General features: G+C 32.2%; 1 protein-coding gene across 2 annotated transcripts in view; it reads left to right on the top strand.

Annotated features, from left to right (window-relative positions):
- The window catches only part of vsig10l (V-set and immunoglobulin domain containing 10 like), a 12,513-nt gene extending 553 nt beyond the window's left edge, over nt 1-11,960 (top strand). Inside the window, exons 3-14 of one of the 2 annotated variants that reach the window (XM_048154165.1) lie at nt 902-1,222; nt 1,691-1,963; nt 2,101-2,367; nt 3,106-3,351; nt 3,458-3,736; nt 3,835-3,927; nt 4,281-4,496; nt 7,062-7,166; nt 8,498-8,541; nt 8,615-8,683; nt 8,778-8,859; nt 11,706-11,960. In XM_048154165.1, coding sequence (XP_048010122.1) covers nt 902-1,222; nt 1,691-1,963; nt 2,101-2,367; nt 3,106-3,351; nt 3,458-3,736; nt 3,835-3,927; nt 4,281-4,496; nt 7,062-7,166; nt 8,498-8,541; nt 8,615-8,683; nt 8,778-8,840 — 1,976 coding nt within the window. In that variant the 3' untranslated portion in view covers nt 8,841-8,859; nt 11,706-11,960. The remainder of the gene's footprint in view (nt 1-901; nt 1,223-1,690; nt 1,964-2,100; nt 2,368-3,105; nt 3,352-3,457; nt 3,737-3,834; nt 3,928-4,280; nt 4,497-7,061; nt 7,167-8,497; nt 8,542-8,614; nt 8,684-8,777; nt 8,860-11,705) is intronic. The other variant, XM_048154166.1, reaches the window with a different exon arrangement.
- The last annotated feature ends 640 nt before the right edge of the window (nt 11,961-12,600 follow it).

Here is a 12,600-nt window from a genome sequence, read left to right as displayed (position 1 = left end):
ATATCTACAAATTCTTAAATCAAGAAGCATTTTCTTGACAAGTAAAAATTATTTTCTTGTTTTCAGAAAAAATAAGTCAAAATTAAGTGCGTTTTTCCTTAAAACAAGCAAAATAATCTTATATCAAACCAAAAATAAGATATATAATCTTCAATTTGGATTAAGATTATTTTGTTTACCCCCATTGGCAGATTATTTTGCTTGTTTTAAGGAAAAACTCACTTAATTTTGACTTATTTTTCCTAAAAACAAGAAAATAAATTGTACTTTGTCAAGAAAATGCTTCTTGATTTAAGAATTTTTAGATATTTGGACTGGAAACAAGACAAAAACTCTAAGCAAGCACAGCATTTTTCGCAGTGTATTTGCAATAAACTTATGAAATCCTTGTGGTGTGGTATTATTAATACTAATTGTATTAGTTTTTCAATAGTTTTTGCACTAAAAAACTAACTTAATAGTGGACTTGGTCAGTAGTATTGCGATTATCTTCTATGTAACAATATGCAAGCCAACGATCAATTAAATTAAAGTTAATTTTATGATTAATTTATGTTTAATTAATTTTTGACAAAATTCACGAATGCAACTCTAATATCTTTCTCTTAGCATCTATAATAAAATCTTTATATAGTCATTTAGGTAATATCTAGATAACATCTGGGTTTTGTTTGAAAGTATACCAATTCAACATTGTTGACAACATTTAGCCACTTTTGGGTGCATAATCACATTGGGAAGTAATGGTTAAGGTAATTAAATCTGGTGGATTTCACTCCTGCAAGGGTTAACTTGTACATTGAAGAATTAAAATCATAGATGTTGTTTTCACTTTCACGCTCATTTCATCATGGCAGTGTTTTGCAAGAGGAATTATTGCTCTTTTTCTCCCCTATTACAGGTAATCTTTGTTATCTGACCGTCTCACCCACGGGACCCGTATCAGTTGAAGCTCTTGTGGGCACAAATGTGACGCTCGGTGTGTCTCACGCTGGTGCCTCTGAGCCTGAGGTCATGTGGTTTATGGGAAGCCGCCTGATCGCCAAATGGACCGTTGGTGACGACTCGATTCCAGGTGTTGCTTCAAACACTTTAAAACCAGAACAGGACGGATCCCTCACCTTCATTAATGTGCCTCTTAGTTATAACAGTACATACACTGTGGAAATGACTAAAATCGGGGAGGCAAAGGTCAGCGCTACATTTGACCTCTTTGTTTACGGTGAGTGAGGAGAACATGGCTGAGAATACAGTATGTGTGGTAATTAGCGATATTGATCGATTAGTAGGATTATATTTGGCTATTTTGAGACTCTCAACAATGTAAGGCTGAACACCGTTACTGACAATCCTCATTTTGGCTGCATGAGATTCTCCAGCTTTGTTGTTGTTGAGCTGTTAAAGCTCCGCCCTCTTCTGGAAAGCGGAGCTCATTTGCATTTAAAGGGACACACACAAAAATGGCGTGTTTTTGCTCACGCCCAAATAGGGGCAAATTTGACAAGCTATAATAAATGATCTGTGGGGGATTTTGAGCTGAAACTTCACAGACACAATCTGGAGACATCAGAGACTTATATTACATCATCTATATATAACAAAACCTACTGGTTTGAACATGTACTAGCAGCCTTGTCAATTTATTTATTGATGAAGTGTGATTAATTTGCACGAGTCTCTTTCTCAATAGATATCATCATGAATGTTTCCCTGCACACCGATTCAGATGACGCCGTTGAGGGTGAAGTGAAGTTCACCTTGTATTACAGCACAATGCGAGGAGAGGCCAAAGAGGTGAGGTGGCTCTTTAATGGGCTCCAGTTAAAAAATGGATCTCATTATTCCATCGGCGAGAAGAAACTCACAATAAACCAGCCCAGCAGGAATGACACGGGTCGCTACACCGTATTACTAACCAACCCGTTCAGCTCTGAGACGCATCACAGAAACGTCACAGTGCTGTGTGAGTTTCACTACATTGGTTTAAATCACCTGTGCATCTTGTTACCTGTGGTAGAATGTCATTAAGATGCTTTTACTTTCCCAACAGTAGCCCGTTTCATTTCCTACATCTTATTTTCCCTCTTCGGCTGCTCTTAGATGGACCAGATCTGCCGGTTCTCAAGGTCAGTCCCACAAAAGCAGTCTTTGTTTCGGGAGAGTCTCCGTTCCTCTCCTGTCAGGCCGAGGGCGAACCGGCCCCCTCCACATCGTGGTTTTTCAATGGAGAGTCCATCGCCACGTCTCCAGCTGGAACAGTCCATCTCAACAATGTTAAGACGAGTCAAAGTGGCGTTTATACCTGCGTGATGGTCAACACCAGAACTGAGGCGACGCTTGAGAGGAACGTCACTGTAATTGTCTATGGTACGAGTTTGTAATTCAGATTTAATATGGGCAAAATATGGGAATACCAGCATGTTAGGATGTTGTGCATGTGGATATTTTCTTCGGATGGCTTGATTTTTGTTTCTGCTGACAGTGTTTAAGGCAAGAAAACATCCAAAATACACATTTAAGTGTTTATTTTATTACATTTTTTCTATTTGCATCCAAAATTCTCTCTGTAAAAACCTTTATGTCAACAAAATGAAACAAGAATTTTGAACCTGGCTTTATCTCATTAATTTATTATTTATGTTCAGATTTCTGTTCTGAAAATGTATGCAAATTAGTGTATTTTTATATAAGAGCATGCATATTTAATAAAATAATAATTTGCATATTTAAGCATAACATTTCAGTTAAACTTGAAACTTTATTTTATTAATTTTTTTCTATTTGCATCCAAAATTCTCTCTGTAAAAACCTTTATGTCAACAAAATGAAACATGCATTTGGAACCTGGCTTTATCTCATTTATTTATTATTTATGTTCAGATTTCTGTTCTGGAAATATATGCAAATTAGTTTATTTTTATATAAGAGCATGCATATTTAATAAGATAATTTGCATATTTAAACATAAAATTTCAGAAAACTTGAAACTTGTAATGCAGAATTTAATATGTTAAAGGTGCAATGGGTAAATTTAGGGAGGCTCTATTGACAGAAATGCAATATGTCAATACATAATCTCTTATCAACTCGTTTTCCTCATGGCAGAGCCTCCCAGTGGCGGGCCGCTGTGTTCAGTTCAGGCCGTGAATGGAAGCGCAGCGCTGCAGTTCCTCTGTCTATGGCCAGGTGGCGCTCCAGAAGCACAAGTGTCTTTCCCTGGCCTGAGCGATAATGCCAGTGGATACAGCAATTACAGCATAACTATAAATGACATTCAGAGATTAAATGGACAAGAAATCATCTGTAAAGCAGAACATCCTCTGAATCAGACACAATGCAGTGTCATTCCCCGTAAGTGATGCTATAGGCTATATATGGGTGTGTGTGTATATATATATATATATATATATAAGTAAGCCTTTGGATGAAGCCTGTAAGTCATTAAAATATGTTGCAGGTGGTCCTGTGGATTTTCTGCCTGTCGTTTTAACCAGCATGAGTAAAGATGAGCGGACGATGGTTGTGATTCACTGCTCCGCTGAAGCCACACCTGAAGCCCTGGTGCTCTGGATCAAGAATGGGGAACACTTGCAAACTGGGTCCAAATACCAGATCAGTACAAACACATCTCAGCTGTTCATCCATGATTTTAATGCCACTTCTACAGACCTGGACACCTACACCTGCACTGCCACCAACCCTCTCGGGAACATAACCGTGGACACTACGCTGCTCGGTATGGATCGACTCTAGTTTATCATTAGCAATAATGCGTTTTTTGAACTTTCAGATGTCTGTACCACTAAAAAAAAACTGGTATCAATCTTTTTTAAGGCCCTCAAATCTCCAATTCAAGTGTTTTCCTGAGTGATGATCAAACAGAAGTAACTCTAACGTGGCATGTTCCTCTCACCTCTGTTATTACAGGTACATATAATATAATCAAATAATCACAAATAATAAACAAATCATAAACAAATAATCACATGTCAAGTTTTGTTTGAATAATAATTATTTTTATATAAGAGCATGCATATTTAATAGGATAATTTGCATATTTAAACAAAACATTTCAGAAAACTTGAAACTTGTAATGCAGAATTTAATATGTTAAAGGTGCAGTGTGTAAATTTAGGAGGATCTATTGGCAGAAATGCAATATATATATATACATATTTATGTCAATACATAAACTCTTATCAACTCATTTTCATCATGGCAGAGCCTCCCAGTGGTTTGTATAATAATTGCATATTAAAAGTGTCATTGTACTTTTAAAGGCTTTGATATCCAGATGAAGGGTCCAGAGCTCTCAAGCCCTTCTCAACCCAAACGCAACCTCATGTCAGACTTCTGCACCATCCAAGTGATGCCGGCCTCTGCTGGAAACACAACCGTCTCAGGACTCGACCCAAAGTCTACTTACTACTTCAGGATCATACCTAAAGCAGGCAGAACCGCAGGAGAACCGTCAGAGCAACTTCGGATCAGACCAGGTGACATGAATCACAAACTGAATACGCTTTAAAGAGCGCACATGATCAGAAATCAAAATTTCATTGATGTTTTGAGATAGAAGAGCTTGATATACTATGGAAAAGGCTTATTTTGGCACTGATTGTTTTATGAATTTGTCACAGTGATGCTGCTTATTGAAGAATAGAGCAGTTAAAAAGCAAATCTGTGTGTTTGCATAGCTAAACCTTTTTGCTCATTTCACATGCAATGAGGTCATTTTCATTATTTCAAGTCAAAAAACAGCTTTTTAATTTTAAGGATCAGAGAGAGGGAGAAAAAAAGGCCATAAAAAACTAAATTATGACTATTTGGACACAGAAACACAGGTAAAAAGTCGAAATAAAATGTTGAGAATAAACTCATTAAATTACGAGAAAAATGTCGTTAAATTTCGAGAAAAAAGTCGAGATAAAATGTTGAGAATAAACTCATTAAATTACAAGAAAAAAGTCGTTAAATTACGAGAACAAATTCGTTAAATTATGAGAAAAAACTCGTTAAATTTCAAGAAAAAACTCGTTAAATTTCGAGAAAAAAGTAGAAATAAAATGTTGAGAATAAACTCATTAAATTACGAGAAAAAACTTGTTAAATTTCGAGAACAAATTCGTTAAATTATGAGAAAAAACTCGTTAAATTTCGAGAAAAAAGTCGAGATAAAATGTTGAGAATAAACATTAAATTACGAGAAAAAAAATTTTAAATTACGAGAACAAATTCGTTAAATTATGAGAAAAAACTCGTTAAATTTCAAGAAAAAACTCGTTAAATTTCGAGAAAAAAGTAGACATAAAATGTTGAGAATAAACATTAAATTACGAGAAAAAAGTTGTTAAATTACGAGAACAAATTCGTTAAATTATGAGAAAAAACTCGTTAAATTTCAAGAAAAAACTCATTAAATTTCAAGAAAAAACTAATTAAATTACGAGAAAAAAGTCGTTAAATTACGAGAACAAATTCGTTAAATTATGAGAAAAAACTCGTTAAATTTCAAGAAAAAACTCGTTAAATTTCGAGAAAAAAGTAGAAATAAAATGTTGAGAATAAACTCATTAAATTACGAGAAAAAACTTGTTAAATTTCGAGAACAAATTCGTTAAATTATGAGAAAAAACTCGTTAAATTTCGAGAAAAAAGTCGAGATAAAATGTTGAGAATAAACATTAAATTACGAGAAAAAAATTGTTAAATTACGAGAACAAATTCGTTAAATTATGAGAAAAAACTCGTTAAATTTCAAGAAAAAACTCGTTAAATTTCGAGAAAAAAGTAGAAATAAAATGTTGAGAATAAACTCATTAAATTACGAGAAAAAAGTTGTTAAATTACGAGAACAAATTCGTTAAATTATGAGAAAAAACTCGTTAAATTTCAAGAAAAAACTCATTAAATTTCAAGAAAAAACTAATTAAATTACGAGAAAAAAGTCGTTAAATTACGAGAACAAATTCGTTAAATTATGAGAAAAAACTCGTTAAATTTCAAGAAAAAACTCGTTAAATTTCGAGAAAAAAGTAGAAATAAAATGTTGAGAATAAACTCATTAAATTACGAGAAAAAACTTGTTAAATTTCGAGAACAAATTCGTTAAATTATGAGAAAAAACTCGTTAAATTTCGAGAAAAAAGTCGAGATAAAATGTTGAGAATAAACATTAAATTACGAGAAAAAAATTTTTAAATTACGAGAACAAATTCGTTAAATTATGAGAAAAAACTCGTTAAATTTCGAGAAAAAAGTCGATAAAATGTTGAGAATAAACTCATAATTTAATGAGTTTATTCTCAACATTTTATCTCGACTTTTTTCTCAAAATTTAACGAGTTTTTTCTCAAAATTTAACAACTTTAATCTCGAGATGTTTTTACTTTTTATTATTGCTTGGCACTAATCCTCTTCCGTACTTCTGATCAAGTCTGTGTTTATTTGATCAAAAATACAGTAAAAATTCTGAAATATTATTATAATTTAAAATAACTGTTTTCTATGTGAATATATAGTAAAGTGTCATTTATTTCTGTGATCAAAGCTGAATTTTCAGCATCATTTCTCCAGTCTTCAGTGTCACATGATCCTTCAGAAATCATTTGCTGCTCAAGAAACATTTATGATTATTATGTTGATAACCGTTGCTTTAAATGTTAAAAAAACTTTTTTTTTCAGGATTCTTTGATGAAAATAAAATTTAAAAGAACAGCATTTATTTGAAATAAAAATCTTTTGAAACATTATAAATGTCTTTACTGTCAATTCAGCTTAAAGAAGACCTATTATGCCTTTTTACAACACTTTGTTGACCTTTTTCATGCTCAAACAGCAACATTACATACTAAAGAAAGATGCACATGGAAAAGAAGCAGAATAGGACCCCTTTAAAAGCATCTAAGAGCATTCATTCCTTAAAAAAATGATATGATCCCTTTAAGTTAATAATAATGAGCACTATTTATCAAGTTAAGTGCAAACAAAGAAAAAACGATTCTACTGCAGTCTTCTAATGCTGTTCGTGTTGTTGTTGTTGTTGTTGTTGTGTTGGTCAGCAGCTGGACTCAGTGGAGCCGCCATCGCTGGTCTTGCTGCTGGACTCCCCTGCGCTGTTCTTGTCCTCCTCGTTGTGTTGGGCTTCATCTGCTGCGGGACACGCGGTGAGTGATGCTTCATCCATCTGGCTATTGATCAATTGGTAGAACATCGCTCCTGCAGCATCAAGGTCAAGGGTTTAATTCCCAAGTAACACATACCGGCATGCACTGTAAGTCACTTTGGATAAAAGTGTCTCCCAAATGCATAAAGATAACTATAAATCGGCTAATACCTGAGCATTGAAGATTATCAGCATTATCTGAGAGCTGTGAACACTTGCTGATAATGGAAGTTAGAAAAATCTACAGCCATAATGATACATTTCTGTTATCAAGTTTGATTTTTGTTGAGTAAATATCAAGAAAATTAAACTTTCAATTTCAGGATTATTTTTAATTGCAAAATAAACCCCAACACAGTGTTTAGGATGTTGGAGCAAAGCACTGAGATCTTATATCACTCTAAAATGATTTATAAGCCACAAAATTATTGCTTTTATAAAAATGCAAAATGAAAAAAGACACCAGTGATCAATAAATAATTTTGTTTATTAATATAAATAATCAGAATAATAAAATAATATAGTTAATTAGCATAATTGTTTCTGGATATCAAATAATATAGCAATTTGGCATCTTAATAATAATAATAATAATAATAATAAATAAAATAAATGTGCGATCACTGTTGTTATTTTAGTATCTTTGATATAACATCTTAGTTTTTTAATGTTTTTAACTAGATTTTATGTTTATATTTTCTACTTTCATTTTAATTTTAGTTAAAGTTTTAGTGCTTTTGTCATTTTTTTTTTTATTAGGTTTTGTCTTTAAGTTTTAGCTCTTAGTTTTGATTTATTTAGTTTTAGTTATTTTAGTACTTAAACTAAAGGAAAATGAAAAATCTTGCCTTGGCAAATAGCTAAAATAAGTTTTGTTTTTTTCTTTTTTAGTTATTTCAGTGCTGATACTTTACACTAAGTTTACATTTTATATATAATATATATATATTTTATAAATAATAATTGTTAACCACATTCGTTAACATGAACAAATGAAAAATACTTCTAAAGTTTATTAATCTTATTTAATTTTAATTTCAACATTTACTAACACATTATTAAAATCAAAAGTTGTAGCTGTTAGTATTATTTCATGGTTTTGAGCTAACATCTAACAATGAACAGTGTTTTATTAACTAACTTTAACAAAGTTGAATAAATACAGTAACAAATGTATTGCTCATTGTTAGTTAATGCATTAATGGGACCTTATTGTAAAGTGTTACCATTTCAGTTTATTGTAGGTTTATTATTAGATGTGTGTTGCACTTTACAATGGCTTCAAATGCATCTCATACAGTCTGAACTAATAAATGAATCTCTTTTCCTCAGCGGATCGAAGCCCCAGGTATCCCGTATCAAGAGCAGTGGAGAAGGTAAGAGAGGTGTGATTGTGTGATTGTGCGGCTGTTCTTCATCTCCTCTGAAGTGTCTTTCTCCTCTCTTCAGGTTGTCATCTGTCGATCTACTCTGCTGAGAGGACGACTGAAACCTCCACCTGAGTACAGACTCCATCAGGTACCTGCCGACGCAACTTCAGCTGTCAATCATCGAGACTCGACGCCTCTTTTGTGTGCACTGACTGTTTCCCGTGTTTTTTCACATGGTGCAGGCTGAGCGATCGGGTCCTTTGCCTTCTGTGAACTCGGGCGTGAGAATGGCCACCACCGTGTGACTCTGAGCTGGTCTTATCGGTAACACTTTACTTTAAGGAGTCATGACATGGATTTTATTTTATTTTTGTATGTTCCTTGAGGTTCACTTATGTTTGCACAAACAAAAAAAATTGATGCTGTCAAAATTAGCGTGTTAACATACGCGATTAATTATTTCAGTTTAACGCATTAAAAATATTTAAAGCAGCATCCGTTTTTTCCGTCATAATTTGGCTAGCGTTACATTATATGATCATGCTCTAATTCACACAAATGCTTTTAAACCATTCAAGCGCCACAAGACACACAAGAACGCTGTCTGTGAATGTCGTGTCAGCCAGTATCGAGTTCTCTTTTGCGCTTGAACAAACAATAACACACAGAATTCTATGGAAGAGGATTAGGGCCGAGCAATAATAAATAAATAAAACCATCTCGAGATTAAAGTTGTTAAATTTAAAGAAAAAACTTGTTAAATTTCGAGAAAAAAGTTGAAATAAAATGTTGAGAATAAAGTCATTAAATTACGAGAAAAAAGTCGTTAAATTACGAGAACAAATTCGTTAAAATATGAGAAAAAAGTCGTTAAATTACCAGAACAAATTTGTTAAATTATGAGAACAAATTTGTTAAATTACGAGAATTTGTTCTCATAATTGAACAACTTTTTTTTCATAATTTAATGTTTATTCTCAACATTTTATCTCGACTTTTTTCTCGAAATTTAACAACATTTTTCTCATAATTTAATGAAATTGGTCTCGTAATTTAACGACTTTTTTCTCATAATTTAATGTTTATTCTCAACATTTTATCTCGACTTTTTTCTCGAAATTTAACAACATTTTTCTCATAATTTAACGAATTTCTTCTCGTAATTTAACGACTTTTTTCTCATAATTTAATGTTTATTCTCAACATTTTATCTCGACTTTTTTCTCGAAATTTAACAACATTTTTCTCATAATTTAACGAATTTCTTCTCGTAATTTAACGACTTTTTTCTCGTAATTTAACGAGTTTATTCTCAACATTTTATCTCGACTTTTTTCTCGAAATTTAACAACATTTTTCTCATAATTTAACGAATTTCTTCTCGTAATTTAACGACTTTTTTCTCATAATTTAATGTTTATTCTCAACATTTTATCTCAACTTTTTTCTCGAAATTTAAAATTTTTCTCATAATTTAACGAATTTCTTCTCGTAATTTAACGACTTTTTTCTTGTAATTTAACGAGTTTATTCTCAACATTTTATTTTGACTTTTTTCTCGAAATTTAATGAGTTTATTCTCAACATTTTATTTCGACCTTTTTCTCGAAATTTAACGAGTTTTTTCTCGTAATTTAACGAGTTTATTCTCAACATTTTCATTCGTTGAATTACGAGAACAAATTCGTTAAAATATGAGAAAAAAGTCGTTAAATTACCAGAACAAATTCGTTAAATTATGAGAACAAATTTGTTAAATTACGAGAATTTGTTCTCATAATTGAACAACTTTTTTCTCATAATTTAATGTTTATTCTCAACATTTTATCTCGACTTTTTTCTCGAAATTTAACAACATTTTTCTCATAATTTAACGAATTTCTTCTCGTAATTTAACGGCTTTTTTTCTCGTAATTTAACGAGTTTATTCTCAACATTTTATTTTGACTTTTTTCTCGAAATTTAATGTTTATTCTCAACATTTTATTTCAACCTTTTTCTCGAAATTTAACGAGTTTTTTCTTGTAATTTAACGAGTTTATTCTCAACATTTTATTTTGACTTTTTTCTCGAAATTTAACAACTTTAATCTTGAGATGGTTTTATTTTTTTATTATTGCTTGGCCCTAATCCTCTTCCGTAGAATTATGCCAAAATGCTCCTCATAAGAGCGGTCTTAGTTAAATAATGTCTTAAAAGACTTTAAAGAGTTGTGAGAAGATGAGATGCGCGTCAGATCCACGCCATGTTCGGCAGCGGCAGCTCTTAAAGTGACAGCAGCCTAATAAACCAGCTGCTGTGATGATGTCTGTCATTAATGTTCAGAGAAAATTGTAGCTTTAATAAGTATTAATCTAAATTTAATGTATAATTTAGGCAGTGAAGACTGTAAAGTGTATAACTTTATTCGATTTCTGTATATTTCCTAACTGTTAGACAGGTAAATAGGAAACAGTACACTCACTAATGTTTTGAAAACTTCCAGCGCGTGGAGTATGTCAGAAACTGAACGCACATCTGTATCAGTGTAGACAGCGTCAGTGATTATAATGACTTCTATTTGCTTTTGACGTGACGCTCGCATCCAGTGTAAGTGAATGTCAGCTGTAAAGCAACTGAACGCCAGTGGGCGGGGCCTATGGTGTGATGATGTATGGCTATTCGTTGATGTCTTGCTCTGGAGGCAGGCATATGCAAATGTGTTTGCCCGTGTGATGTCACAAAACAAGCTGTTTTTGGAGCTTGATTAAATAAATGCTTTGGTACAAAGACCTCTGACCTCTGATTTCTCATGTCATGACCCCTTTAAAGCCTTTATATATATATATAAAGTGCATTACAAATGTATTTTTAATGCATTAAGTATGCCTTGTAATGCACCTTATAATGCATTGTATGATCTATGTGAATAATTGTGACCACAGTTATATTACATTATAATACTTATCTATTCACTGTTACAACATTAGAAAGTATAATGCATTACAACAACCAATTTCTGATTTAACAAGGAATCTGTGAACATTATAATGCATTTTAACTTTGGATACAATTATTTCTGAAGACATAATGCATTGTAATGTATATTATGAATACCCTTATAATGTATTACACATAAAGGATTTAAGTAAAGTGTTATCTTATCTAATCCATTTATTAATGTGTTGCAGTTGCAGCCCAGATTCGAACAAGCATCTCCCACATGAGCATCACAGCTGCTGATGCAACATGGATTTGTTCTGTAATTCTGTCTATTTGAGTGTATTTTAATTGTACATCATTAGTATGTGAGCACTATATCAAAATGACAATATTTCTGTTATTTATTCTGAAATAAGTAGTATTAAAAAAACAAGTTTTATTTAGCAAGGATGCATTAAATTGACCAAAAATCACAGTAAAGACAAATAATAATGTTAATTGCAAATAAATGCTGTTCTTTTGAACTTTCTATTCATCAATGTTTCTTGAGCCGCAAATTTCCGAAGGATCATGTGACACTGAAGACTGGAGTAATGATGCTGAAAATTCAGCTTTGATCACAGGAATAAATTACACTTTACTATACATTCACATAGAAAACAGCTGTTTTAAATTGAAATAATATTACACAATATTGCTGTTTTTACTGTATTTTTCATTGAATTAATGACTTATTTCAAATAACATTAAATAAATTGTAATGTAGGCCTATACGTGATGTGACACAATCACAATAAGAACATATTTAATTGATATTCAGACTTTTGCAAAAGCCTCCTGTTTTTCCTGAAAGACTCAGAATCTCGACAATGTCTCAAACTTTGCTCAGATTTGTCAAGATGCCAAAGTCTGCGATGAAAACTCTGAGATCTCAATATAAACAAACATTTCTCATCTAATTCTCCCAAAATCTAATTATTGGAGATGCTGTTTGCATTCATTTTATAGATCTATACACTTATATGGACTCAGTTGGGTCTAATTTTATTTTTCCTAGGGGATTTTTTAGGAAATAAATCTCTCTTTCCTTCCTTTTAACTTTCTTTCGTATTTACAAACTTTCTTCCATGCAAACTTCCAAAC

Source organism: Megalobrama amblycephala, linkage group LG13, assembly GCF_018812025.1.
Source record: "Megalobrama amblycephala isolate DHTTF-2021 linkage group LG13, ASM1881202v1, whole genome shotgun sequence".
Classification (NCBI taxonomy): Eukaryota; Metazoa; Chordata; class Actinopteri; order Cypriniformes; family Xenocyprididae; genus Megalobrama; species Megalobrama amblycephala.
The sequence above is the reverse complement of the archived record's forward strand: the minus strand, read 5'-3'. Positions and strand labels throughout refer to the sequence as shown.